At 56.5% G+C, this 27128-nt stretch overlaps 2 protein-coding genes across 20 annotated transcripts in view; both read left to right on the top strand.

The window, feature by feature from the left end:
- Nucleotides 1–5239, top strand: part of DNAH2 (dynein axonemal heavy chain 2) — a 96547-nt gene extending 91308 nt beyond the window's left edge. The window contains exons 81-89 of one of the 2 annotated variants that reach the window (XM_017671777.3): nt 1792–1983; nt 2154–2338; nt 2562–2790; nt 2868–3019; nt 3131–3245; nt 3717–3893; nt 3988–4062; nt 4235–4385; nt 4530–5239. In XM_017671777.3, coding sequence (XP_017527266.3) covers nt 1792–1983; nt 2154–2338; nt 2562–2790; nt 2868–3019; nt 3131–3245; nt 3717–3893; nt 3988–4062; nt 4235–4385; nt 4530–4684 — 1431 coding nt within the window. In that variant the 3' untranslated portion in view covers nt 4685–5239. Of the gene's footprint in view, nt 1–1791; nt 1984–2153; nt 2339–2561; nt 2791–2867; nt 3020–3130; nt 3246–3716; nt 3894–3987; nt 4063–4234; nt 4386–4529 lie in introns of those variants that run through there. The other variant, XM_073234886.1, reaches the window with a different exon arrangement.
- Nucleotides 5240–5333: 94 nt separating this feature from the next.
- KDM6B (lysine demethylase 6B) lies at nt 5334–26852 on the top strand. 18 transcript variants are annotated; one of them, XM_073234867.1, is made up of 25 exons: nt 5340–5484; nt 6071–6232; nt 12172–12288; nt 17009–17128; nt 17430–17575; nt 17669–17810; nt 18035–18133; nt 18238–18457; nt 18566–18658; nt 18738–18899; nt 18981–19181; nt 19267–19611; nt 19791–21955; nt 22060–22186; nt 22315–22420; nt 23211–23416; nt 23531–23598; nt 23679–23753; nt 23849–23997; nt 24147–24261; nt 24361–24548; nt 24729–24870; nt 25195–25321; nt 25410–25580; nt 25698–26852. In XM_073234867.1, the coding sequence occupies exons 6-25, from the start codon at nt 17674–17676 to the stop codon at nt 25719–25721; spliced, it is 4920 nt and encodes a 1639-aa protein (XP_073090968.1). In that variant the 5' UTR covers nt 5340–5484; nt 6071–6232; nt 12172–12288; nt 17009–17128; nt 17430–17575; nt 17669–17673; the 3' UTR covers nt 25722–26852. The 18 variants fall into 18 exon arrangements, with proteins under 18 accessions (XP_073090972.1, XP_036882784.2, XP_036882772.2 ...); XM_073234871.1 differs by lacking the exon at nt 6071–6232 and having other exon boundaries at nt 5334–5484; nt 17433–17575; XM_037026889.2 differs by lacking the exon at nt 6071–6232 and having other exon boundaries at nt 5334–5484; nt 19098–19181.
- The last annotated feature ends 276 nt before the right edge of the window (nt 26853–27128 follow it).

Below are 27128 nucleotides of genomic sequence, written 5' to 3'. Positions count from 1 at the left end.
TCCCAAGCTTCCACCCCCTCCCCACTCCATTCCTCTTCCTCCTGCCAGTGAGCTGGGGTTGGGGAAGGGCTTGTGTCCTACTGGATTAAGGCTTTCGTACATTACCTTGTTCTGTGAGGTCTGCTCTGTTCATGAGGTCTGTGTGCAGTCTGGTTCAGCCTTCTTACTTGTTGCTGTTTTAGGGTTAGTTATATTAATTAACTATATTTTCATACTATTTGTAGTTTTGGGAGGAGTTCTCTGTCTCACCTCTCATGCCACCATCTTGAATAATCTAGTAAAACTCCTAAGTTTTTTGAGGAACCTCCATATTGCTTTCCACAAAATTTTTTTTGTTAATTTGTCTTTCACATTTAGGTTTTTAATAATTTGGAATTGGCTTTTTTGAGTGTAGAATGAGGTAGAGGTCTAATTTTATTTTTTTCCACATGTATAACCAATTCTCCCAGTACTGTTACTGAATAGGCCACAATTATCTTTCTGGTCTGCAAAGCCTGCTCAGCCTTAAATCAGGTCTTCATATATATGTGTGTGTGTGTGTGTGTGTATGTGTATATATATATATATATATATATATATATATATATATATATATATGGCCCTTTATTCTGTTCATTGGTCAAATTTATATTGGTGTCAAATATACACTGTCTTAATTACTAAATAGCTCTATAAGAATTTGCGATAGAAGAGAAGGCAAGTCTCTTCATCTTACTCTTCTGCAGACTTTTTGTAGCCTTTTATTTTCCACCATAAATTTTGGAATTAGCTTGTCAAGTCCCACAGAAAAAAAAAAAACTATTATTTTTGGGGAAATTGACATCATCAAGATATTGAGCTTCACAATCCATGAATATAGTATTTCTTTCCATTTAATCTTTACTTCAATAAAGTTTTGTAATTCTCTCCTTAAATATTTATCCTTTTTTATTAGATTTATTTCTAGATACTTTACATATTTTGATGATGATATAGATGGTATTTTAAAAAATAATTATTTTCTTTTTGTTACTGGTCTAGCCAATATTCTTCAGTTTCTCACTACTCCATTCTCTCCATCATAGATGAGTCTTGTTAGAACACCATTTCAACATATCACTGTCCTACTCAAGGCAAAGAGGGACCCCATGATGCCTGGTAAATCAAGGCCAGATGGTTCCATCTGTTTATGGCCCTTCTTATCCACCTGAGCATTTGCACTTGACTTTAGTTAGATTCACCTTCTCACTTATTCTCTCCTTTGTATCTTTATTCCTTCAATTCTTTTCAACACTAGGAAACCAAGGCCCTCCTCTCAGCTTACTCACATGCTTTCCATTTGTAAGACTTAACCCAAATCCCAACTTGTTCACAAAGCCTGATAAATTGAATCACATGGAGTGTTCCTCCTTTATGATATACTATGCCCTTTTAATCTACACTAGGCCTTTGCACATAGTAGTGTACATTTTTGTTCATTAATAGTTGCATGTGTATGTCTTCATCTTTGTTCATATTATCTGGCACTCCCAAATTGAGTTGGCCTACCCACCATTGAGAACATTGTGGCTGACAGGGTCAAGAGTGGGGGCACAAGAAGGTAGGGCTGCCATTAGCCCTTATATTATCTGTGTTGTGAATTAAAGGCACTTAGTCCTGTGAGTTCACATCTTGATGTGAGGATCAGGGCTGGATTTCATCCTCCACTCACCCCTTCAGTCAGCGAGCACCCTCTACAACTATACACGTGGTGCTGGTGGCAGGGCGGAGCATGATGCATGTCACCCCAGCTCTGTACCTCACTGTTCCCAGGGCCTAAAGGCCAACATGACCCGCCTTTACCAGCTGATGACAGAACCACAGTTTTCCCGCTGCTCCAAACCTGCCAAGTATAAGAAGTTGCTGTTTGCACTCTGCTTCTTCCATTCCGTGTTACTAGAACGCAAAAAGTTCTTGCAGCTTGGCTGGAACATTGTCTATGACTTCAACGACTCTGACTTTGAGGTTTGTGCTAACCAGGGATCCCTCATCTAAGCCCTCTCTCCTAACACTTCCTACCCATGGCTCCCCTGTGGGAATAGCTGCTGACAGAAAGCCTGTGTTAAGGCCCTATTGGAAAAGTTGCTGCCTTAACTGTTTGTGGGTCTGGGGGCTTGGGCTGGGACCATGCACAGGTGTCAGAGAACTTGCTGAGCCTCTATCTGGATGAGTATGAGGAAACACCCTGGGATGCGCTCAAGTACCTCATTGCCGGAGTTAACTATGGTGGGCATGTCACAGACGACTGGGACCGGCGCCTGCTCATCACCTACATCAATGAATATTTTTGTGACCAGTCTCTATCAACTACCTCCTACCGGTGAGGCGGAGGTGGCACTGAACAGGGAGCCAGAGAATATAGAAAGGAGGCAGGACTGGGGGTAGGGGAAGTGTTTGAGGAGAGGATACGAGATTGGGGGAAGGCAGAGTTTGCGGAATTGGGAGGGGGAGCAAGAGCAGGGAGTTGGAGGAATGGGACATGTGTAGGCATTGAAGCCTCAGAGTCCCCACAAGGTGGAGATAGTTATGCTGTGGTTTCCCAGGTTGTCAGTATTGGAGACTTATTTCATCCCCAAAGATGGGAGTTTGGCCTCTTACAAGGAGTACATCAGCTTGTTGCCCAGCATGGACTCCCCTGAGGCCTTTGGCCAGCACCCCAATGCGGATGTGGCCTCCCAGATCACTGAGGCACGAACTCTCTTTGAGACTCTGCTTTCCCTGCAACCGCAGATTACACCCACCAGGGTTGGAGGCCAGAGCCGGGAAGAGAAGGTAAGAGCAGATGGACACCTGGGGGAAGGAAAGCAATGAGGAAGAGAGGTCTCCACTCAGAGCTCCTGTCTCGTCAGGTCCTTGAGTTGGCCACTGATGTGAAACAGAAGATCCCTGAAATGATTGACTATGAAGGGACCCGAAAACTGCTGGCTGTGGACCCCTCCCCCCTCAATGTCGTCCTTCTGCAAGAGATCCAGAGATACAATAAGCTTATGGAGACCATCCTGTAAGATGGAGAGGAGCTCTGGAAATGTGGGGAGGGTGTAAGAGGAAAGGCTTTCACCCCCTGCCTGGGTGAAAGCCTTTCCTCTTACACCCCCTACCTTATGCTGCTCAGGTTCTCACTGACAGACCTAGAAAAAGGCATTCAGGGCCTCACTGTCATGTCTACAAGCCTGGAAGAGATCTTCAATTGCATATTTGATGCCCATGTCCCTCCACTCTGGGGAAAGGCAAGAGGACATCATTGTCTAAGCTACTCCCCTGATAAGCATTCCTCTCACCTCTGTGCCTCCAGTCTCCTGGTTCTAGGGAGGCATAGGGCAAAATGCTGTGAGCCTGAGTTTTGGGCCAGGCAGGCTCAGGGTAGAAATCTGGCTCTGCCATTTACTCACTGACTTTGCACAACTTATCAGCTTAAAAACTTAGGGAAAGTTCCTAACCTCTCCAAGGATGTTTCCACTTCACAGTACTGTGCACAACATTTAATATGAGCTTCATTAATGGTAACTGGCTAGCATTCCTGTGGCTGTTGTTGTTAATAAGTAGTTGTCATTTTATGCTCCTTCCTGGGAGTTCACTTTTGGAGAGCTTTGCCCATCTGTACTTGGGGAACAGGGGCTGACACCACATATTCTTCTCATATATCTGCTGCAAGTGCTCAAGGATTTGAGTGAATGAACACATACTGACTCTTCCTCCAGGCATATCCCTCACAAAAGCCACTGGCTGCATGGACCCGAGACTTGGCCATGCGTGTAGAACAGTTTGAGCTGTGGGCTAGCCGTGCCCGGCCTCCAGTGATCTTCTGGTTGTCTGGCTTCACCTTTCCCACTGGCTTCCTCACTGCTGTGCTGCAGTCTTCAGCTCGCCAAAACAATGTGAGCAATGTGGAAAGGTGATGGAGTGTATGCTGGGGACATGTATTTGCTCTGTTTCTGGGGCCCCTCTCTTATTCTCACCTTCAATCCCCAGATTTCAGTGGACAGCCTCTCTTGGGAGTTTATTGTTTCCACTGTGGATGACAGCAACCTAGTGTATCCACCCAAGGTGGGAGCCAGATGTGCTTGGGGCTCTGAGCAAAGGCGGGTCTGGTTGGGAAGGGTGTTGGGAGCAAAGGTGGGAAACAACTGGTTGAGAAAGAAGAAGAGAGGTGGTAGCTCAGGGGCACTAGCAACTGTGGGTCTGGACATCCTTCTGACCTATCCCCATGTCTCCCCAGGATGGTGTCTGGATTCGGGGCCTGTACCTGGAGGGTGCGGGCTGGGACCGGAAGAACTCCTGCTTGATGGAGGCAGAACCCATGCAGCTTGTCTGCCTCATGCCCACGATCCACTTCCGACCGGCAGAAAGCCGTAAGAAGAGCGCTAAAGGTGGGACAGCTCCCATAGACCTGCCTGCCCCATTCCTCATTTGGATCCTAGCCCATTCTCTCCTCCCTCCTTCCCCAGACCTGCTCTTGCACTGCTTTCTCAGAGGCTTCAGATATCTGATGATTTTCTTCTCCTTTTCCTCAGGCATGTACTCCTGTCCCTGCTATTATTATCCCAACCGGGCAGGCAGCTCAGACCGAGCCTCCTTTGTCATTGGCATTGACCTCCACTCTGGGACCATGACATCTGATCACTGGATCAAGAGGGGCACTGCTCTTCTCATGAGCCTGGACAGCTGAGAAGGCCTCCTCTTCTTCCCCACTTGAGAGGGTCGGAGATAGCCAAGGCTGGACCTCACTCAGGCCTTGACTTTGGTTGACTTTGTCGCATGATGGGGCCTTGGAGTTTCCTGGTTATGCTAGCCCTAACAGTGGCTGAACTGTAGGGGAGCTCAGCGCAGTAAACACCTGCGACCACAAGCCCTAAGTCTCTCAATGGGACGGTGGGGGTTTGGGGAGGGAGGAAGCCCCAGCCTTACAGAGTGAGAGCTCTTGTCAGCTGCTACTGGACTGGGAAAGAAGCTAGAAAGGTGGGAGGTCTCGAGGAGGAGGCGTGGCCTTGGACTAACGCCAGGCGTGTGGCTAAATCTCGGGGCAGGACTTGAGCGGGTGGGGCGGGGCTTAATTTGGAAGGGCGCGTTATCCAAATAGTCAGGGTTTGTCAGGCAGGGATCGGGGCTGAACCCCACACTCTGGAGCTGGAGGAAAGGAGGGGTAGCTTCCCCAGGTCCCCCCGGGCGACCATTCAGCATTCTATTAGGCACCTGCGCCGAGAAGAGCCGAGCCCACAGAAGGCGGGGCGGAGCCCGAAATGGACTTCGGCGCGAGGAGGGGCGGGATCATGAGGAGGGGGCGGAGCTGGGGAGCGGGCGGCGGGTCGGGGCGGGGCGGGGCGGGTAGGGGGGCGGTGTTTGTGTTGGAAAATCCAACTGCGCCACGGGGCGGAGCGGCCCCCCCAGCCCGGGCTCGGGAGAGGGGGGGGCCGCTCGACCCCCTGGGAGACCTTGGAGGCCCGAGCACCTGGGACACCCCAGAACCAGGTAACGGGAGACGGGAGGGCATCTGGAAAGAAAGAAACCATCTCCGCGCAAGGGGCGGGACGCCTGAGTCGCAGGAGGTAGAGCAGAGCTGAGGATGGACATTTGGGGCTTCGCAAAGACATTGAAAACTGGGGCTTAGGACATCCGGGTGCCATAGAAGAGAGCAGGACGTAGGGGTGGGAAAAGAGCTGGGAGGCAAATATTTTGGGTTTCGGATGTTTAGAGGGGCCTGAAAGGACTCGTAGTCCCCCCATCAGGCAGGGATTCCCCTTCTCGACAGTAGGATGGGGCGGGGCGGCGGCCTCCAAACTAAAGGTCAGAGTTTGCAGATAGGTTAGTGTGAAGTTCGGGTGTGGTCCGACAGGGATGTCTACCCGATCCTGGGGCCACTTCAGGTCTCCAGTTCTTCCCACGGGTGAGGTGTGTAGCCTCAGCGCCGACAGTCACATCAGGAGTCCCGATAGCCTCCCAGCGATAGCTTTCGCCCCATCCACTCCCGCCGCATTTCACCTCCCTTCAGTCTGCCTCACTCCGTTCGTCACCCCATCCCTGGTCCTGCCCCCACTCTGCCATCTCCTGTTCCCAGCTTTCTCACGGCTCAGGCCCTTCTCGGTGCAGAAACTTCCCATCGTAGCCACGAGATGGCGAGGGCGAGACGCACAGCCCAAGCTGAGAGGCTTGGGCACGTGGAGGATGTGTGGAGGCAGCCGAAGCCCCCTGCCCCGGCGGGAAGGAAAGGTGGACTGAGGTGCTTACTTGACTTTCTGTCATCTCGGCCCCCTCACAGGAAATTGTGGGCGGGCGGGCGAAGGATTTAGGATGGGGAGGAATCTGGGGACTCAATCTCCGCCTCCCCGAGCTGGGGTAAATAGTGGGGAGGGGGTACGCGAGTTAGTTACTAAGCAACACAGATTCGCTTCCTGTCTTCTGTGGCTGTGACTGGGACGGGAGCTGGTGAGAGTGGGGGCTGGGAGACTGTGGGGAAGGTCGAGGGCAGGACGTCTGGGTCTCGGGATAGGGAAAGCCCTGGGAGGTAGGAGGGGAGGCAGCGAGCTGCGCTGCCTTTAGATATGGATCCGGCGGTCACCGGGAGGAAGGCGGGACCCAGGCTCTGCGCTGAGCTCCACTCCCCTTTCCTCCGTGGGGTGGCTTGCCCTGTTGCCAGAGTAACTGGAGAGCTAGACTCCGAAGCCAGATTCCGAACTCTCCTGTTTGCCCAATCGGCTCCAGCGGACGTCTCTGACATCAGGACCCTGGCAGCCAATGTGGAGAAGGCTTTATAAAGCGACAGGCAGAGGGACAGAGGAGGGGGAAGAGCTAGAGGAAAGGAGGGGTGGCTTTCCCGGGCCCGCACGTGCACTCCCACACGCTCGCGCCCGCCCCCTCCCTCCTCCGCACGCGCCCATGTACTCCCCTGCGCCTGCGCGGTGAGTAGGCCTTCGGGTCCCCCAGTATCTCTAGTCTGTGCGAAGTACTTCTGGGCTGCGCTCCTCAGCCCCTGAGGACCCAAACGCCTGGATCCTCCTGCCCTCTATTCCAGGTTCTCGAACAGTTAATGCCCAGCCTTGCGTGGGAGGGGCCGGGTACCTGTTTACAACCAACCCCCCAGTTGGCGCCCCACTCTCCCAGGTGGGCTGGGCGGAGCTGTGGTTTCCGGCCCCATATGCTCTGCCGCAGCGTTCCCGGGCTCTGGCTTAGGTTGCCTCCCCAAGAGGAACGTAACGGGTATCAGCGCTCCTTCCCGAGGCTCCATTCGCTCGGGCCCAGCTGGTGGTAGTGGCGGGGGGGAGGGCGCTACGGGGAAGCCCCAGACAGCCCAGGTGACGTTTCCCGGACCGTCGCGCCCCTCCTTTGCGTGAATTCCTCCTCTTTGATGTGCACACAAATCCTCCCCATCCCTAACGTTTCTAACCCATTCGCCCTGGTGCTCTTTGCACCTCCCTCGGCTCCTTCGGGCTGTCTTTCCCGGTCTCCACTCGTCCTTCTAGGCTTCTCCCGGTTATATAACTCTTCCTCTCGCCGTGTCCTGGTTTCAACTCCACAGACTCCGCCCTGGAACAGCGCGGGGAGGGGCAGGCGAGTTGGGGACCCAGACAGATTCCGGTAGGCGGCCGGCTGTGGAGCACCCGGTGCCCCCGCCCACCTCCCGCCCCCCACCCGAGATCTCGCCCAGGAGAAAGAAGGCACAGTATCTCTGAGAGGCGTTATCGGGACTCCGTCAGAAATGTGGGTTGGGAGATCAGGGCTGGAGGAGGAGAGTAGCGGAGAGGCCCGAGTCCCTGGGATTGGAGCCGTATTGAGGGTAAAAGAGATAAACGCAAGACGCCTGGTTTCCTTCCTTCCTCTTCTTGGGTTCCCAGAATCCCTGAGGCTAATTCCCAGGAAGCTTAGCCAGCGGCCCCTCTCCGCCCCTAGGGGTCAAAGGTCTGTGTTAGAGGTGGCCTGGGATGATGTCACCATTGCACGTGCCCCGGGATGGTTGCCAGGCAATGAGTCCTCCCCTTTACATTCTGGCCCCTCCACCTCTGCCCCGAGTCCAGTTCCAGCCCCGTGCCATCTTTTTCCCTTCTCCCTTCCCTTGGCCTTAGCGTCCTGCAGGTGGGAAACCCTGGTCTGGAGTTCTGTGAGGGGGAGGGGCATGGGTGTGGTGTGACCTAAAGACTTTGACCCTTTGCTGGGTTGAGAACCCTGGGTCACTATTCCCTAGGTTGGCACGGAAGAGCTTTCCCTCCAAGACCCCTCACCCCTAGGAAGAGCTTCCCAACAGTCTTTTTGCCTTTCCACCTGCTGAATTGCCAAGCGTCCTATTGCGCCCATCCCCATTTGGAGTTGGAGTTAAGAGTGGTTGCAAGATAGCTTATGCCCAGGAGCAGCGCTATGTGGTATGGGGGTTAATTCACTGGACACAGCTCATCCCTGGTCCTCCACCCCTGACCCCCACCAGTGAGGAAAAGGTCAAGAAACAGTATTAGACTAAAAAGCCAGAGTCTTTATTCTGTGTAGGTGGGGGTGTATTGTCTCTTTTGAGGGAGGAGGAATCAGTTGATAGCTAAGGTCATCCTCAATTATTGAGTTAAGTCCTGGGTTTGGTTATGGTATTGGGAAAAATTGTCTTCTCTTTATGTACCTTAGAGCTTGGGCTGTCAGATAAGACCTGGATTCCATTACTAGCTCTGCCACTTAGTGGCTAAGGGGACTTGGAAAGGTCACAACCTCTCTGAGCCTCATATTCTTAATCTGGAAAATATAAGTATTGATATTTAGGAGGGCAGTTGGGAGGGAAAAACTGATATAATTTATGCAAAGTGCTTAGCGCAATGCCTGGCACAGAACACTGAATGAATGCATTTTATGAAATAGTTATTATTATTAAGTGGTGTTAGTTGTAATTTTTATTATTGTAGTAGGAAGGCCTGCTTCAGACTGACCTGGATTTAGAAGTTCACAGGGAGGAGTGCAGAGTTTGTGTTAATTCGGTGGGTGGGAGGGGAGGAGGCTGGGGATTAGCTTCTACTGCTTTGTGTACTTTATTTGATGAGGGCTTTAGTCAGATTTGTATTGCCTTTTTTAGGATTATTATTTTTTTCTCCTTTTGGAGAAGAAACAGCTAAGGCTATTCCTTTTGGCTGTGAAATAAAATAATTGTATTGTGGTACTTGATTTTTAAGCAAGACTCCAGTCCCCTCCCATGTTGTTCTCTGGAGCCTTTCAATTTTGTAAAGGGACTCCACAGTTTCCTTTGCGGGGACGGGGCTCGACTGAGGGGCATGTAAAAGATTGGGGTGGGTGGTGGAGAGAGACTAGTGTGGGGGGCTGGGGGGCGGGTAGTTAAAGGAAGAGACCGGAAGGGAGGAGGAGGGAGCCTGCTGGTGGGGAGGGAGGGAGGGGAGGAGGAGGAGGAGGAGGAGGAGGAGGGAGGGGGTTGGGGAGAGCCTGCTACAGTTCTTTGTTTGACTCCGGGACTCAGGGACGGGGAGGAGGAGGGAGGGAGGCAGAGGCTGCAAGCGCCGGGGCAGGCCCAGGAGGCAGAGGAGGGACCGTCTCCCCCGCCCCCCCCCGTCCCCACTCCCCCCCCGCTGCTCCCCCCCTCCCTACCCGGACTCCGGGGGCACCGCCGGGGGACAGACACCCAGCAGGTAACCCTGGCCTGGCTCGCCCTCCCCTCTCGGATTTTCCTTCACACCCTCCCGGATGACCCCTTTCCCCGGTTCCGTCTCCCCTTCTTCCCTCGGCCTTGCCTCCTTTCCCTGGTCCTCCTTGTTCCATCTCCCCCACTTGGGCTTGTCGCCCGCTGGCCGCGCCGCCGTCTCGTGCAGCTCGACTCTTCCTCTCGCCCGAAAGCCTGTGCGCCGCAGGTCTGCCTGCGGCACCTTTCAGGGACTCTGTGTCGCTGCTTCTCCGGGCAGCGCTATCCTTCCGACCTGTCCCCTGGGGCTCTGAGGAAAGAGGGAGACCCTGTCCTTCACCCCCCCAACTCTGGCCCCCTTTCTCCTTCTAGAAGTCTCTAGGGGTGGGGAGAGAACCGGAATTTGGGGGGCCTTCTGGAGGGGCAAGGGGCTGTGTGTCGCCGGGGAAAGGGGCTGTGTGAGTGGGGTGGGGGTGGGGGCGGTTAGAGACCTGGCTGCCTCTGTGTTGTCCCTTTAAATGGCCCTCACATTTCTGGGGACTCTTTGGGGGGATGTGGCAAGTCGCCTGCCTGGGGGGCAGGGCCCTTGGTTTGTCCACACAATCGGGGTGGTAATGATTTAAAGGGACAGCCTCGGTGTGGCCGCTGCCACCCTGTACCGGCGGGAGGGGGAGCCGGCAGGCCATGTCTCAGGAGGCTTGGCTGGTGAGCAGGGCATTTGAGGCTGATTCTACTGCCGGGCCTGCCAGGTCTGGGATGGTGCTGCGGCTGGGACCTACAAGGAGGGGTGACAGCTTGCCTGGGGGACACTCAGCCTGGGCCTTCTCAAGGGCCTCACCTTTGGGTTCGTGGACTCCTTGGCTAAGAATCTTTGAGTCAAAACTGCAGAGTCTTTTGGCCATTGGTGGGGCCACCAGCAGTCTACAGGTCAGCAGCCTGGCTTGGGCACAGAGGAGCTGGCCCTTGAGCTTTCCCTTTTGTTGTTTGGCTGAACGCACAAGAAAGCCCCAGCCCCTCCCCCAGCTCCTCCTTCCCGTCCACATGCCCCCACCCCCCACACACACCCACACACCCACCCCAGCTGTTGGACAGATGAATTACAGCCTGCGGCTTGGGGCCAGGGCTGGTGAGGGATTAAAGCTCTGGGGCGGGCCCTTTAAATGGCTATTGGCCCCTCCCCCACTCTAGTGCCCAGACACCCCATACATACCCCGTGACCCCCTTGGCTGCTCCTCACTCTTCCTCTTGGTCTGTCCTAAGGCCTGCCACTCCACTCTGTTGGCTAGACCAAAAGTCCCCTTCTTCCCCCACCCCAATATCATACACAAATGATACAAGCTATATATGTATATTTACACACACACACACACACACACACACTCTCTCTCTCCCCCCCAGGTCCCACATTCTGAGTGTCCTTGTCCTGGAGGGGTCCAGCCCCATCTCCCTTCTCCAGCAGAAGGACCTTGCCTCTTGTCTGTCTGGGCTCCCTAGCCTGCAGCTGACCACTACCCTCCCACCATGAGGGGCCTTGCATAGGTCAGAAATAGCACTTCCCTGGGGGCAGTGTCATCAGCAGCTAGGCAGCTTGCAGCACATTGCATCATGGAGGCTGGGGGCCGGAGGCCTGAGTCTCTGGGGCAGGGGGAAGAATGGGGGCTGGAAGGCTAGGGAATGGAAAGACTAGACCAAGAGCCCAAGTGTCTGGGGGAGCCAGTGTGTGGGTCATTAAGGACAGGGAACTGTGGCTAGGGGAGCAAAAAAACTCCCTGAGGAGTGGGTTTGAGGTGAAAGCAGACTTAGGTGTGACCCCTGGGCGGACACCTGATTTCTGTCTGTGGACTTCGGTTAAAAGACCTAGCTTCTTGTCTTTCTTAAGAGGGGAGAGAGTCGGCCTCTATCACCTATTGAGCCACGTAGAGGAAGGAGGTGATGGGGAAACAGGATATGGCCTTGAAGGATTGGATAGAAGGGAGACTTTGAGCAGAGGCCACTTTCAGACCCAGGCCCAGAGTCACAGTCCTTGCTGAGGAAGATGGCTCCTCCCTGCTGGGCCCGTTTATCTAGTCTGGCCACCTGTGCTGCTCGCCAAAACCTGCCTGCACCCGCTTGGGGGAAGGGGAGGGGGCAGAGTCCAGAGGGTGGGGTTAACTGGTGCCTTGATAAGGTTGAGGAGGCAGAGCTGAAGGGAAGATCTGTATGCCTGGCACCAGGATTGAGGCTGACTAGGGTGCAGATGTCAGGGACAGCTGGAGCGTCTCTGGGGCCAGGGACTCTTAGCAGGAGAATATAGTCAGAAGAGGGATCATGGGTTGGGTATCCACTGTGGACTTAACCCAGATGCCATAGCATGCTCCTCTTACCCCAGGTCCAGGCTATTTCCTAAAGGGGAAAGCTGGAAGACCTCTTTGGGGATGGCTTTTTCTGGTTGCCATGGAAACAGATTCTCCCATCACTTTGGACCACCAGAACCCGGTTTCTCTTCAGTAAGGGGACAGAAAGCACAGGAAAATTTTCCAGACTGGGATATCCCATCTCTAACTAGCTTTTTTTCCTCTTAGGTTCCCCCAGGCATCATGCCAGCCCCGTAGTACCACCCACCCCACCCACCGTGGTCTGCTGCACCCCACTGCTGGGGCACTGATTCCAATGAGACAGGGCACACGAAACTCCATCTGGTAAGTCCTGCTTCTGAGAAACTCCTATCCTCTTCCAGTCCAACCCTATGCCACATTCTTAGAGAGGAGTGGTATGATCTGATTCATGCCCACTCCTCAGAATAGTCCAGTCCAACTTTGAGTATCCCCCCACCATGTGGTTCAGCCTTCCTGGTTTATGGAGCTCCCCTGTTGCCTTTGAGTGGTTCAGCCCTGTACTTCACCAGCATCTCTACTAAAAAAGTATCTCCCCACCCCCAACCCCCACCCCATCGCTAAAACTCAGTTGCTTATTGAAATGAATTCAGCTAGAGTTTGCAACCTGGAAAGTAGAGGTGAGATAACCTGAAGGGATTTTTCTTGGGATGGGGAGGGGTTGCCCCTGTGAGAGTTGTTTCACTGTCTTAGGGAAGGTTATTGGAATTGATTTGGAGATACTGGAGGCCATTGCCACAACAAACTGCTGTCAACACGGCAATCTTGACATCTCATCTTTCCTTCTAGATCCTGTTCTGATCAGTTCTCTCCCTGTTGCACTACAGCATCTGCCCCTTACTACAGCAGATGCCCCCCCATCTTAATTCCTCTTATGCTGCCTGAGGCCTGCTCCATCTCCCATTCTTCTATAGGAGAAAGGATACTAGAGACCTTAAGTTCTCTGAGTGTGTGTCACTCTCTCCACTACTTGCTGAATTTTTGAGTGGGACTGTTTTCTTCTGTGTATCTCTATTTGGCAAGATGGTTTGCACATTGGGGTGCCTCAGTGGAATTGTGTTGAATGAATGTGCTAACTGAATGAGCTTCATTGCCAAGAAACTGATGGCTTCTGAGATCTGCTGCACATGCTCCTATCCACACTTTCTCTAGAGGACATGAGATTTTTGGGATGGTAACCAGGGATAAAACTGACCCAGGAAATCGTCTGTGAGGATGAAACCAACAGAGGGAGAATAGGACAAAGGCATTATAGAAGAGTGATAAGAATGAGGCTGTGGAAAGAAGCCCAGCTCTTCCATTCTCTTGTACAATAACCTTGACCAACTTAGCTAACCTCTGAGCCTCGATTTCCTGATATGTAAAATGGGTTTCTAAAAGTATCTCCTGGTCGGGTTTTGGGGAGAAGCTTTAAAAGTGTGTATAAAGTGCTTAACACAGTGCCTGGCATGTAGTAAGGATTTACTAAATGTTAGCAATTATCGCCACGATGGGAGCCGCATAGAGCTGTGAGGGTAATCACAGGTGTTGAGAAATAGGATAGAAACTTGACTAAAGACAGTCTCCCAAATATTTGACTCAAAAAGCACGATCACTGGCCCAGCAAGGCATTAGGATTCAGAGCAAGCCGAGGAATGGGCAGGGTCAGCGTGCTCCAGTGTTCCCTGACTGTTCAGAAACATGAAGGCAAACACAGAAGGGCATGTGCAGAGACACACGTGATCACGCAAGTGATGCAGAGGCAGACCCAGACAAAAGACCGAGAGAGGAGCCAGGCAGACAGACAGCCCCTCCGAGTCATGTAGACAGGCGTTAATGACAGGAACGCGTCAGACACAGGCACTGAAGGAGACAAGATGAGCAGATATGCAGGTACATATGGAGATAGACACCGAGAACCACACACAGCCGACCTTCTCAGACAGACGAACACAGCGGTCCAGTCAGAGGCAGACACAAGGCTCACAGTGACACATAGCGGGCCGGGACCGGCACTGTCACTCCACGGTGGGGGCGGGGAGGGGCCAGCAGCCGCGCAAGTCTGGGGAAGGGAATCCCGAGCGGGCGGCCTGCCCGGGTGGCTGAGTCACAGCGGAGCCCCAGCCGGCGGCCCTCCCCTCCGCCTCCCTCTCCCGCAGGTAAGAAGCGAGCCTGTAACCCCTCGCTTCTACCAGGCAAAATGAGGCCTGGCAGGGAGTGGGATGCGGCAGAATTCCAAGACCCGCCCCATATCCGCGTGCTTGCAGCGTGCCTGCTGACTGCCTGCTTGGTAAAACACCACCTTCGGGATCTTGTCTTTGGCCGGCATGTAAGTCTGCGTGCGCGCGGCTGAAGCGGTGCGCGGAGGGACTTCAGGAGCCTCGAGGCCGGAGAGAGTTAAGTGGGTGTGATTGATGGAGTAGGTCTCTCTCGGGGCTCTAGGGGAGGAGGATCGGTTAAAGTCCCGGAGTCCGGAGCCCGGATGGAAGGGGCGGAGCTGGGCTTACCCGGGAGTGCCCGGATGGAGAGGGCGTGGCCTCGGCTAGAGGAGCTTTAACCCTTTCTGGGCGGCTGAGCCGCTCGGGTTTGTGTGTGGGGCGGGACAGGAGTGTTTGTTTCCGAAGTATATCGTCTTCCCAGACTAGCTTTGGCCGCGTGCATCTACCTCTCGCCTGTGTTCGAGGAGTCTGTGGGTGTCTGTCTGTGTGCCTGTCCGTGGTTGTCCCCTCCCTTTGGTTAGTACGGACACCGGGAGTCGGGGAGGACTATTCCTGCCTCAAAGCGAGAGTGGAGGTGAGAGTGGACCGCGAGCCGTCTGCGGGCGCCTGGGTAACAGGTGTGAGGGCAGCGTCTGAGCAGCCGGGCGCGGGGAGGGGCCGTCGTGGGGGAAGACGAGAGGGGAATTCCGCGGGACCAGTGCTGAACGGTGTGTGGGCTGAGTTGTGTCTGCCTCTGACGGTGTGTCTATGTGTGTTCAGGGAGGCGGGGGCTGAGTCAGTGGGAATAGGGGAAGGTTTTCTGGGTGACTCACGCTCTCCCACCCCAAGCCTGAATCAGACCCTGAGGGAGGGCTTTGTGCGGAAGGTGGGGAGTCAGGCGCCTGGGTCCCGGCTGGGGACAAGGATCCGAGATGGTTGGAGAGAGTGTGTGTTTAGTGTACAAGAAGTTTTTGTCCTCAAGTGAGGGCTGCTGTATTCTGAGTAACGGCGTGGGGTTTGTGGATAAAAGGGGCTGGAGGGACGGAACTCGCTAGTTTAGGGAAAGCTGAGTCAGTTCCCCGTGGGAAAGGGGAAGTGGTAGAGGGGAAGTGTCATCATCGCAGAAGGGGAAGCTGCATTTCCTGGTAACTGGTAGCGCCCTCGGCACCACTTCCAAAGGGAGGGATTTGTTCCTCTGATGTCTGGACCCCGATTCCCCGTTGTCCATGTCTGGTCCCTGGGGCGCAGGACTTGGGGTAGCTGACCAGGGCATACTTGAACGCAGTTAAGCGATGTACTCGTTCCAGGACCTGGTAACTGATAGAAAGGCTGTTTGGCGAAGAGAATTCTGACAGAAGCTCCGCACGAACTGCGGTAGAGTCCGTAGAGCCCAGGCATTCATCAGGGCTCGGGGGCGCCTGGCACCCTTGACCCGTACCGTTCAAGCGCTCGCAAGCACACAGACGACCGTGCCCTATGGAGGGAGAACTATTTTCATCAGGAACCCACCTGACCTTGTGGGTTGGGTGGAAATTTCCCCACAGTTTAGATTCTCTCAGCGAAGGCTAACTTTCCAGCCGCCCCCAGCCCCTAGTCGCGCACTCTCCCCCGGCTTCCTGCCCGGGGCTTACTCCAGCTGGAGCGCTGGCCCCGCCCCCGCCGCTTTGTACTCTACACTCGCCTCTCTCAGCTCTTTGTACTCTAGACTCTCAATGGGCCGATCCTGGGAGCGGAGCCGGCTCTCTACCTGCGGGGACGCCGGGTAGGCGAGGAGGAGGCGCGGGGACGGAGATTCTGGGCTCAGAGAGGCGAGAAGGAAAAAATGGGGGCTAAAGGGAAGGTGCCCAGGAAGGGGAGCGCTGCGCCCGTCGTGGGTCGAGCCAGCACCGACGGGAAGAGGCTGAAGGGGGGCCGTGAAGGAGGAAGTGAAACGGGTTCTGGGTTCTTTAAGGGAGTGGGCGGTGAGAGTGGGACAAGGGTGATGTCACCGCCTGTCGAGCCCCGCCCTCCTCCCTCTCTAAGGACCCCCCCACACTTACACACGCCGCTTCCGCTGCGCAAGTAGCCACGTCACGGGCAACCCCCGAAATCCCCCCTCCCTTGGGGGGCGGGGGCCACGTGGGCCGTGGGGAACCGCGTGGCCCTGCCGGGGAAGGGCATAGAGGATACCGGAGCCACGCGAGAGGGGCCACCCGGAACCGCGGTGCGCGACTTCTCAGAAGTTGGGGAATTAAGGAGGTTTGGGTTTTGGGGGTCGCTTTGTTTTGAAGACCCAGAGAGGAGAAGTGGAGGAGCAGAAGGACTGGGTATGAGGCTGGGGGCTAGACTGTGGTTTGGGGTGGGGTCCGACGTGGGTTGGAGCTCTCACATCGCGGCGCCGGCGAGTTTGGGTGTTGTAGAAGTCGCTATGACGGGCCAGCCCTAAACTGTTCCAAGGGGCATTTGGGGTGGGGAGGTCATGCATTGGGTGAGGTGAAGTGAGGAAGAGAAACGATGCCTTTGTCTGCGTTGTGCAATCCTTATACCGTCCGTCGGTCTTAGGGCAGCGGGGCAGTGGGCGTCTTGGACGGTCTGGCTGGGACCACCGGCGGCTCCGTGGGTGAGTGGGACTTGGGGGTAGCGCCATCCCTTATGCCTGCCCGAGCGTGTGCCTCGCCTCCTTAACCCGTACAGGTCACCGGCCCCGCTTGCTCCGCCGGCCCGTGTCAGGTCCGAGATGGCGACCCTAGGTGGGAGCCTCGGGGTCACGTCGGGGTCACCCCGCGCCGATCCCGTCTGACCGGCTCCGCCGCCCCTCCTCCCCTGGCCCGCAGAAACGGGCTAACCTCGCTCCTATTGGTCCCGGCCAGGCTGTTACTGAGGCGGAGACACGGGTGATGATTGGCTTTCTGGGGAGAGAGGAAGTCCTGTGATTGGCCGGATCTCTGGAGAGCTCGCCGACGCTATTAGGACGCTCCCACGGAGGCCGGGTAAGCTATCGCAGCGTTGACTCTCAGCCGGGTGGCTCTATACTGAAAACCTGGCAGCCCTGCCACCGTTTCCTAACAACTGGCTATTCCGCCCCCTGCCACCCATCCCGGCGCCTAGCCACTCTCCTGGGCCCCTAGGGGCTCCCTAGGCCAGATGGGCCTCCCCTCAGGGAAAGCCACTGCTGGGCTCCCTTCCCTGCCCAGATGACAGGCCTGTGGGTGCCACAGTCAGGCCAGCCCACAGCTCCACAGTCCTGATTGTGTGCTGGCCGGCTCACTCTACTCCCTTTCCTTCTCTTAGTAGATTTGGCTGTGAAAGGTCCTGGACAGCAATCTGGGGGCAGTGGGCACTCCTGTCAGAGCAGCTGGAGCGGGACCGTCGCCCCAGAGAGCTGGGGCAGGGGGCCGTGCCCGATCTCCAGGGCTCCTGGGGCCACTGCTGACCTGGTAAGGGAAAGACTGGGGCTTAGTTGACTGTGCATTAACTGGTAGCTCAGGGTATGCCTCCAGTAAGATCATAATCTCTTCTCCCTGACTCAGGCTGAATGCATCGGGCAGTGGACCCTCCAGGGGCCCGCGCTGCACGGGAAGCCTTTGCCCTTGGGGGCTTGAGCTGTGCTGGGGCCTGGAGCTCCTGCCCGCCCCATCCCCCTCCTCGAAGCGCATGGCTGCCTGGAGGCAGGTGAGAACTTGGTTATCTCTCTCTCTCTCTCTCTCTCTCCTCTGGCACTTCTCTCCCTGGCTCCTGTACCCTTCAATTTCTGTGTCATTCTCTGGGTTTCTGCCACTCTCTGAGCTTCAGTGCAGTCCTCAACTGCTTTCTTTTATTCCTCAGTCGTCTTCTTCGTAGGTATGCATGAGACTACTCTATCTCACTGTACATTAACAGATCCTTTCTCTCTCCAGGTGCTCTTCCAGCATTGGGCAGTCCCCACTCTCTGCTCCCCTAACCCCTTCACATGGCAGTAGCTGTGGCCACCCCAACAAACCGTATTATGCTCCAGGGTGAGTAAGGATTCAGAGGTGTGCTGGGGATGGGAGGTAAGGCTCAGGCCTTGAAAGAGAGCTCCCAAGGCCTGACTACTCCCCCAACCTCTTCTGCTGTGTAGGACACCCACCCCAAGACCCCTCCATGGTAAGCTGGAATCCTTGCACAGCTGCGTGCAGGCATTGCTCCGGGAACCAGCCCAGCCAGGGCTGTGGGAGCAGCTTGGGCAACTGTACGAGTCAGAGCATGACAGTGAGGAGGCCATACGCTGCTACCACAGCGCCCTACGCTATGGAGGAAATTTGGCTGAACTGGGGCCCCGCATTGGCCGACTACAGCAGGTGAGACGAAGCAGGACTTAAGGGACCAGGATTGTGCCTTCTGGCTCTGTGCCCCCATCTTATGTCTATTTCTGCCCTGTTCCTTGCACCCTTTCCTCACTTCCCCAGGCCCAGCTTTGGAACTTTCATGCCGGCTCCTGCCAGCATAGAGCCAAGGTTCTACCCCCACTGGAGCAAGTGTGGAACTTGCTGCACCTTGAGGTGAGGCTGGGGCTGGGTGGGCTAGGGAGGAGAGACGGGCCAGGTCTGCACCTGTGCCATTCTCTCTTCTTATTCTCAGCACAAGCGGAACTACGGGGCCAAGCGGGGGGGTCCCCCAGTGAAGCGGGCTGCTGAACCCCCAGTGGTACAGCCTGTGCCTCCTGCAGCACTCTCAGGCCCCTCTGGGGAGGAGGGCCTCAGCCCTGGAGGCAAGCGCAGGAGAGGCTGCAACTCTGAACAGGTATGGTTGTTTGTGGATAGACAAGTGGTGAGTAGGTAGGACTTGGGCAAGGTGGGATTCTCACCCCTCATTTTCTTCTAGACTGGCCTTCCCCCAGGACTGCCGCTGCCTCCACCATTACCACCACCACCGCCACCACCCCCACCTCCACCCCCTCCCCCACCCCTGCCTGGCCTAGCCACCAGCCCTCCATTTCAGCTGACCAAGCCAGGGCTGTGGAGTACCCTGCATGGAGATGCCTGGGGCCCCGAGCGTAAGGGTTCAGCACCCCCAGAACGCCAGGTGAGCACCTGTTGTCCCTCACCTCTTACCTGCAAGTCCTCGTGTACTCGGTTCCTCACCTGGTGCCCTCATGTATCTACCACAGGAGCAGCGGCACTCGCTCCCTCACCCATATCCATACCCAGCCCCAGCCTACACCGCACACACCCCCGGCCACCGGCTGGTCCCGGCTACACCCCCAGGGCCAGGCCCCCGCCCCCAAGGAGCAGAGAGCCATGGCTGCCCGCCTGCCACCCGTCTCCCCGGAAGTGACCTTAGAGAGAGCAGAGTTCAGAGGTCGCGGATGGACTCCAGCGTTTCACCAGCAGCAACCACCGCCTGCGTGCCTTACGCCCCTTCCCGGCCGCCCGGCCTCCCCAGTACCACCAGCAGCAGTAGCAGCAGCAGCAGCAGCACTGGTCTCCGGGGCGCTGAGCTGAGCCCAGGCCTCGTGAGTGTCCTCCCGGGGGTGGGGGTAGGGTGTAAGTGAGGTCCTGGGGGGCGGGGCCTCATGAAGAGGTAGGGGTGTGTCTGTGTGTGTCTATGTATGTGTCTGTCTGTCTGTCTGTCAGTGGAGCATGTCTGAGGAGGCCGCAGCGGCCCTCTGACAGATTCTGTCCTATTTTGCAGCCTGGTGCCGACCATTACCAAACTCCCATGCTGGAGGGCTCCTCTCACCAAGGGCGCCTGGGGCCCTCGGCACACAGCAGTCGGAAACCGTACCTGGTGGCTCCCGCTGCCACACCCCACCTGTCCTTGCCACCTGGCCTACCCTCACCTCCTGCACCCCCCTGTCCCCGCCTTCTACGCCCTCCACCGCCCCCTGCCTGGCTGAAGGGCCCTGCCTGCCGGGCAGTCCGTGAGGATGGAGAGATCTTAGAGGAGCTCCTCTTCGGGGCTGAGGGACGCCCCCGCCCTCTACCACCACCCCTCCCCCACCGCGAGGGCTTCTTGGGGCCTTCAGCTCCCCGCTTTTCTGTGGGCACTCAGGATTCGCACACCCCTCCCACTCCCTCAACCACCAGCAGCAGCAATGGCAGCCACAGCAGCAGCCCTACTGGGCCTGTGTCCTTTCCCCCACCTCCGTATATGACCAGAAGTATGGACCCTCTTCCCCGGCCTCCCAGCCCAACACTGAGCACCCAGGACCCACCCCTTGCACCCCTGACTCTTGCTCTGCCTCCAGCCCCTCCCTCCTCCTGCCACCAAAATACCTCAGGAAGCTTCAGGCACCCGGAGAGCCCTCGGCCCAGGGTCTCCTTCCCAAAGACCCCCGAGGTGGGGCCAGGGCCATCCCCAGGTCCCATGAATAAAGCTCCCCAGCCTGTGCTGCCCAGCGTTGGGGACCTGCCTGCTCGAGGCCCTCGACTCTTTGATTTTTCCTCTACCCCACTGGAGGACCAGTTTGAAGAGCCAGCTGAATTCAAGATCCTACCTGACGGGCTGGCCAACATCATGAAGATGCTGGATGAATCCATTCGCAAGGAGGAGGAGCAGCAACAACAGGAGGCGGGCGCAGTTGCCCCACCACCCCCGAAGGAGCCCTTCACATCTCTGCAACCTCCGTTTCCCCCTGACACGGCCCCAAGCACCGCTGCTGCCACAACTACCGCCACCACCACCACCACCACGGCCACCCAGGGAAAGGAGAAGAAGCCACCACCAGCCCTACCACTACCGCCACCTCTCGCCAAGTTCCCACCACCACCCCAGCCACAGCCACCGCCACCCCCACTACCCCCACCAGCCAACCCCACCAGCCTGCTCAAATCCTTGGCCTCCGTGCTGGAGGGACAAAAGTACTGTTACCGGGGCACTGGAACAGCTGTTTCCACCCGGCCTGGGCCCTTGCCCACCACTCAGTATTCCCCTGGTCCCCCATCAGGTGCTACCACCCTGCCATCCACCTCAGTGGCCCCTAGTGCCCAGGGCTCCCCACAGCCCTCCGCTTCCTTGTCATCTCAGTTCTCTACCTCAGGTGGGCCCTGGGCCCGGGAGCGCAGGGCAGGCGAAGAGCCAGCTCCGGGCCCCATAACCCCTGCCCCGCCGCCCCCACCCCTGCCTCTGCCCCCTGCTCGCTCTGAGTCTGAGGTGCTAGAAGAGATCAGTCGGGCTTGTGAGACCCTTGTGGAGCGGGTGGGCCGAAGTGCTGCAGACCTGGAAGACCCAACAGACACAGCAGACCCAGTGGACAGTGGGGCTGAGCGACTGCTGCCTGCTGCCCAGGCCAAGGAGGAGAGCAGTGGGGCGGCAGCAGGACCGGACAGCAGCAAGCGGCGGCAGAAAGAGCACCAGAAGGAGCACCGGCGGCACCGGCGGGCCTGTAAGGACAGTGTGGGTCGGCGGCCCCGTGAGGGCAGGGCCAAGGCCAAGGCCAAGGCCCCCAAAGAAAAGAGCCGCCGAGTGCTGGGGAACTTGGACCTGCAGAGCGAGGAGATCCAGGGTCGTGAGAAGGCCCGGCCTGATCTCAGTGGGGCCTCTAAGGCCAAGCCACCCACAGCTCCAGCCCCTCCACCAGCTCCTGCACCCTCTGCCCAGCTCATACCCCCATCAGCCACTGTCCCTGGGAAGAAGGCTCGGGAGGAAGCCTCAGGGCCACCAAGTGTCAGCCGGGCTGACTTGCTGAAGCTGCGCTCACTTAGTGAGGGCCCCCCCAAGGAGCTGAAGATCCGGCTTATCAAGGTAGAGAGTGGGGACAAGGAGACCTTTATCGCCTCTGAGGTTGAAGAGCGGAGGCTACGCATGGCGGACCTCACCATCAGCCACTGTGCTGCTGACGTCGTGCGTGCCAGCAAGTGAGTTAGGCTGTCACCCATGAGGCAGCTGGCCTGGCTTGGTGGGAAGTTCCCTTCCCTCATCACCTTCATGTTTCTGTGCCCATTTCACTGCTCTCCCACAGGAATGCCAAGGTGAAAGGGAAGTTTCGAGAGTCCTACCTTTCCCCTACCCAGTCTGTGAAACCGAAGATCAACACTGAGGAGAAGCTCCCCCGGGAAAAACTCAACCCGCCCACACCCAGCATCTATGTATGTGAGCCATGTGTGCTCAGAACCACCCTTGCCAGAGGGTCTTAAGACTAGTGTTGGGGGCTGTTGGAGTGCTGTGAGCCTGGGACAGGACTCTGACTCCAGCCCTGCCTCCTGGTGTCCCGCAGCTGGAGAGCAAAAGAGATGCCTTCTCGCCAGTGCTGCTGCAGTTCTGTACAGACCCTCGAAATCCCATCACCGTGATCCGGGGTCTGGCGGGCTCTCTGCGGCTCAGTGAGTATGGTTGGCAGAAGGGTGTGGGACAGCCTGCAAGGCTCTCGTGCTTTGGGACCCCACACTTAAAAACCCAGGACAGTGGCGAAAGCGAGCTCTCCTCAATCATACCTAGGTACATGTGATGAGTGCTCTGAGAGATGGGCCAGCTGACCTAAGGCTGTCTCCCATCTGTCTGTTCCCAGTGGTGGGCAGGTGGAAAGGGGATGTATCTCAGGACCTGGTTAGTCATTTGATTTTCTTGGTGATTGTGGATGAGAAGAATGCAGATTGTACAAAACCCCTGAATTCAGACCCATGGTTTGGGACTTTTCTTCTCCTTTTTAACCTTTTTTGGTGCAAAATTTCACACATGCAAATTAAAGAAAACCAGATAGAAATATAAAGTTTTTTTTTTCTGTACCAATAGCCTTTTCCATTATTTGGAGTACATTCTAGGTTTTCATTTGACTAAATTTACTTGGATCCAATGATAACTGAAGCAAACCGCCATTCACTGAGTGCCTATTAGGTGCCAGGTGCTGTGTACACATGACCTCATGCACACCTGAGGACTGTGGTAGAGAGGCTAAGGCTTGGAACAGCAGTGGGAGAAAGCGGGTTGGTGATGATCCAGATAAAGGTCAGGCCCTGAGAAGGCCAGTTTATAGGGCTGGGTCTCACCTATTCCTCCCAGGCAGAACTCTGAAGGCTGTGTCCACCTGTCACAGGCTTGGGGAGTAAAAGGGTCAGGGTTGGTTAGGTCCTCCCTATCCTCTGCCTCGAAGCCCTGCTTATCCCTCCCTTGCAGACTTGGGCCTCTTCTCCACCAAGACGCTGGTGGAGGCAAGTGGCGAGCACACGGTGGAGGTGCGCACCCAGGTGCAGCAGCCCTCAGATGAGAACTGGGATCTGACGGGCACGCGACAGATCTGGCCCTGTGAGAGCTCCCGTTCCCACACCACCATTGCCAAGTATGCGCAGTACCAGGCCTCATCCTTCCAGGAGTCTCTGCAGGTGAGAGAAAAGCATGGGCAGGGGTGGGGGATCAGGGGACTTGGAGCTAGGGCTGCTGTGGCGGGGGGCGCTCTTGGAAAGTCACTGACCCAGACCTGCCTCCCACTGGCCAAGCAGGAGGAAAAGGAGAGTGAGGATGAGGAGTCAGAAGAGCCAGACAGCACCACAGAAACCCCTCCCAGGTGCTGTACAGTTTGCCCCTTCCCTTCCTGACTCCTTCCCCTGTGGGTGCTTCTCCACCAACCTGTGCTCCTCTCCCCAGTAGCAGTGCACCAGACCCGAAGAACCATCACATCATCAAGTTTGGCACCAACATCGACCTATCTGATGCTAAGCGGTCAGTGGTGCCAGCAAAGCTGGGGCGGGAGTGGCATGGGGTGGCAGAGTGGTGGGGGTGTAGCCTCTCACTTTTCTGCACCTTCTCCACCACAGGTGGAAGCCCCAGCTGCAGGAGCTGCTGAAGCTGCCTGCCTTCATGCGTGTCACGTCCACGGGCAACATGCTGAGCCACGTGGGCCACACCATCCTGGGAATGAACACAGTGCAACTGTATATGAAGGTCCCTGGCAGCCGAACGCCAGGTGCGCTGCTCGCTGGGGCGCGCGGGTGCGAGAAGTGTGCGAGGGGCGGGCTGCTGTCCGCCCTCCTCCTCCAGCTTGTGAGGGCTTCAGGGCGGCTGCCTTGGAGAGCAGCCTCGGCTAACCATGCCGTTCTCTGTCGCCCCCTGAAGGCCACCAAGAGAACAACAACTTCTGCTCCGTCAACATCAACATCGGCCCCGGAGACTGTGAGTGGTTTGCGGTGCACGAGCACTACTGGGAGACCATCAGCGCCTTTTGCGACCGGTATGCGCTGTCCTCCGCGCGCCAGATGATCCCCTCTCACCTCCTGTCTTATCCTGTCCCTATGTCCCCGATTTCCATCTGACTGTTGACACCCTGCAGGCACGGTGTGGACTACCTGACGGGTTCTTGGTGGCCAATCCTGGATGACCTCTATGCTTCCAATATCCCTGTGTACCGGTTCGTGCAGCGCCCCGGAGACCTCGTGTGGATTAACGCGGGGACCGTGCACTGGGTGCAGGCCACCGGCTGGTGCAACAACATCGCCTGGAACGTGGGGCCCCTCACCGGTGAGAGGGTGGGGCCAGGTGATGGGGCTTGCAGAGCTCCTCCTCAGTGAGGGAGTAGGGCCCTGGGGAGTGACCCCCTTGCCGGGGTCTTGGAGGGCAGTTAGCTGTGAGGGATGGGACTGGAGCCCAAGTGGCTGGTGGCTGTTTGGGAATCCTGTAGTGACCCCTTCTGCCCTGCAGCCTATCAGTACCAGCTGGCCCTGGAACGGTATGAGTGGAACGAGGTGAAGAACGTCAAGTCCATTGTGCCCATGATTCACGTGTCCTGGAATGTGGCTCGCACGGTCAAAATCAGCGACCCCGACTTGTTCAAGATGATCAAGTGAGGGCACTGTTTGGGTGGGAGCCCATCTCTATGAGAGCTGGTCCTGCTCTTGTTCTCCCTGATCGATTCTATACCATTCTCCATCTCTTTTCCTTCCTGATCCATGTTCCCTGCGGTGTTAGTGTGCTGGGGTGGCCCACAAGGTCCTTACTCTGAGGAGCTTTATTTTCCAGTGGTCCAAATAGACAAAACCATATGAAATTTCAACTGTGACATGCCCAGGTCAGGGATGTGACCCGGGCATAAAAGGGGATGCGGGGCGCTGCCCTGCTCTCCCTGGCCGGGCGGCCCTGCCTCACCACTACGTCGCTCTGCGTGCAGGTTCTGCCTCCTACAGTCCATGAAGCACTGCCAGGTGCAGCGGGAGAGCCTGGTGCGGGCAGGGAAGAAAATCGCCTACCAGGGCCGGGTCAAAGATGAGCCCGCCTACTACTGCAACGAGTGCGACGTGAGTGGACCAGCTCTCCCTCTGCTGCTACCGGTGGGAGGTGCCTCCAGACGCCCTTCCTCGTGATTGCCCCCTCTCCCTGTCCCAGGTGGAGGTGTTCAATATCCTGTTCGTGACGAGCGAGAACGGCAGCCGCAATACGTACCTGGTACACTGCGAGGCCTGTGCCCGGCGCCGCAGCGCAGGCCTCCAAGGCGTGGTGGTGCTGGAGCAGTACCGCACCGAGGAGCTGGCGCAGGCCTACGACGCCTTCACGCTGGTGAGGGCCCGGCAGGCGCAGCCCGACAGGGACTCAGAGCCAGGTGCAGGGGGTGGGCTGTGGCGTTTTCCCACCCACGCCCGCCTCTGAGCCTCCCCGACGGTTTTCTCCCCACAGGCGCCAGCCTTCACATCGCGATGAGGCCGGACGCCCCGCCGGCCTGCCCACCCGCAGGGCGCCGCGGGGCCACCAGCACACGCCTGGGCTGGACCTAGGTCCCGCCTTTGGCCGGAAAGGGGGTCGGGCTCAGCCCTTCCACCCCATTGGCAGCTCCCTTCCACTTAATTTATTAAGAAAAAAATTCTTAGGCAAATATGAGGAAAAAAGGAAAAAAAATGGGAGACGGGGGAGGGGGCTAGCAGCCCCTCGCCCACCAGCGCCTCCTCTCACCGACTTTGGCCTTTCTAGCAACAGACACAAGGACCAGGCTCCGGCGGCGGCGGGGGTCACATACGGGTTCCCTCACGCCTGCCAGCCGCCAGCCCGCCCACCAGGCGCAGATGCACGCGGCTCGTGTATGTACATAGACCTTACGGCAGCCGAGGTTTTTAATGAGATTCTTTTTATGGGCTTTACCCCTCCCCCAGAACCTCCCTTTTTTACTTCCAACGCTAGCTGTGACCCCTGTACATGTCTGTTTATTCACTTGGTTATGATTTGTATTTTGTTTTTTTGTTTGTTTTTGTTTTTTGATTTTAATTTATACAGTCCCACTCACCTCTATTTATTCATTTTTGGGAAAACCCGACCTCCCAAACCCCCAAGCCATCCCGCCCGTCCCTCCAGGGACCGCCCGCCGCCCGGCTCTCCCTGCGCCCCAGTGTGTGTCCGGCCCGGCCTGTCCGCCTCCGCCCGTCCGCGGCCTAGCCGGGTTCTCATGGTGCTCAAACCCGCTCCCCTCCCCTACATCCTGCACTTTCTTGGACCAGACCCCCACTCCCGACCCGACCCCAACCCCGCCTGAGGGTGAGCGACTCCTGTACTGTAGGGGAAGAAGTGGGAACTGAAATGGTATTTTGTAAAAAAAATAATAATAATAAATAAAAATTTAAAAGTTTTAAAGAAAACTATGAGGAAAAGGAACCCCGTCCTTCCCAGCCTCGGCCAATTTTGAAAACAAGGACCTTCCCCTCGTCCCCCCACCTCATTTTTTTAAGTGTGAAACAGCCCAGGGCCAGGGCCTCACTGGGGCAGGGACACCCCGGGATGAGTTTCTCTGGGGCTTTTTTCGTTTTGTCGGTTTTTTTATCCTCCACGCTGGGGCTGCGGAGGGGTGGGGGGTTTACAGTCCCGCCCCCTCGCACTGCACTGTCTCTCTGCCCCAGGGGCAGAGGGGTCTTCCCAACCCTATCCCTATTTTCGGTGATTTTTTGTGTGAGAATATTAATATTAAAAATAAAATCAGAAAGAAAAAGACTTGACAACGTGCTGATGATAGCAGGGTGGTAGTGTGGGAGGAGGGCTGCAGGACCTTGGTTGACTACGCAGACCCCGGCGAGGGTGAACCCCTCCCCGGAGGCGCCTGTGGAATGTCCAGAGCTCTGGTCC

This window comes from Manis javanica, chromosome 4 (assembly GCF_040802235.1).
Source record: "Manis javanica isolate MJ-LG chromosome 4, MJ_LKY, whole genome shotgun sequence".
Lineage (NCBI taxonomy): Eukaryota > Metazoa > Chordata > Mammalia > Pholidota > Manidae > Manis > Manis javanica.
This window is presented reverse-complemented; position numbering and strand designations above follow the sequence as displayed.

Excerpts from the sequence above, each read along its gene's own strand:
- KDM6B (XM_073234871.1), top strand. The coding sequence starts at position 17,674 with ATGCATCGGGCAGTGGACCCTCCAGGGGCCCGCGCTGCACGGGAAGCC. Across the intron at positions 18,134-18,237 it reads AAACCGTATTATGCTCCAGG|GACACCCACCCCAAGACCCC; the intron begins GTGAGTAAGGAT and ends TCTGCTGTGTAG. Across the intron at positions 22,421-23,210 it reads GGCGGGCTCTCTGCGGCTCA|ACTTGGGCCTCTTCTCCACC; the intron begins GTGAGTATGGTT and ends CCTCCCTTGCAG.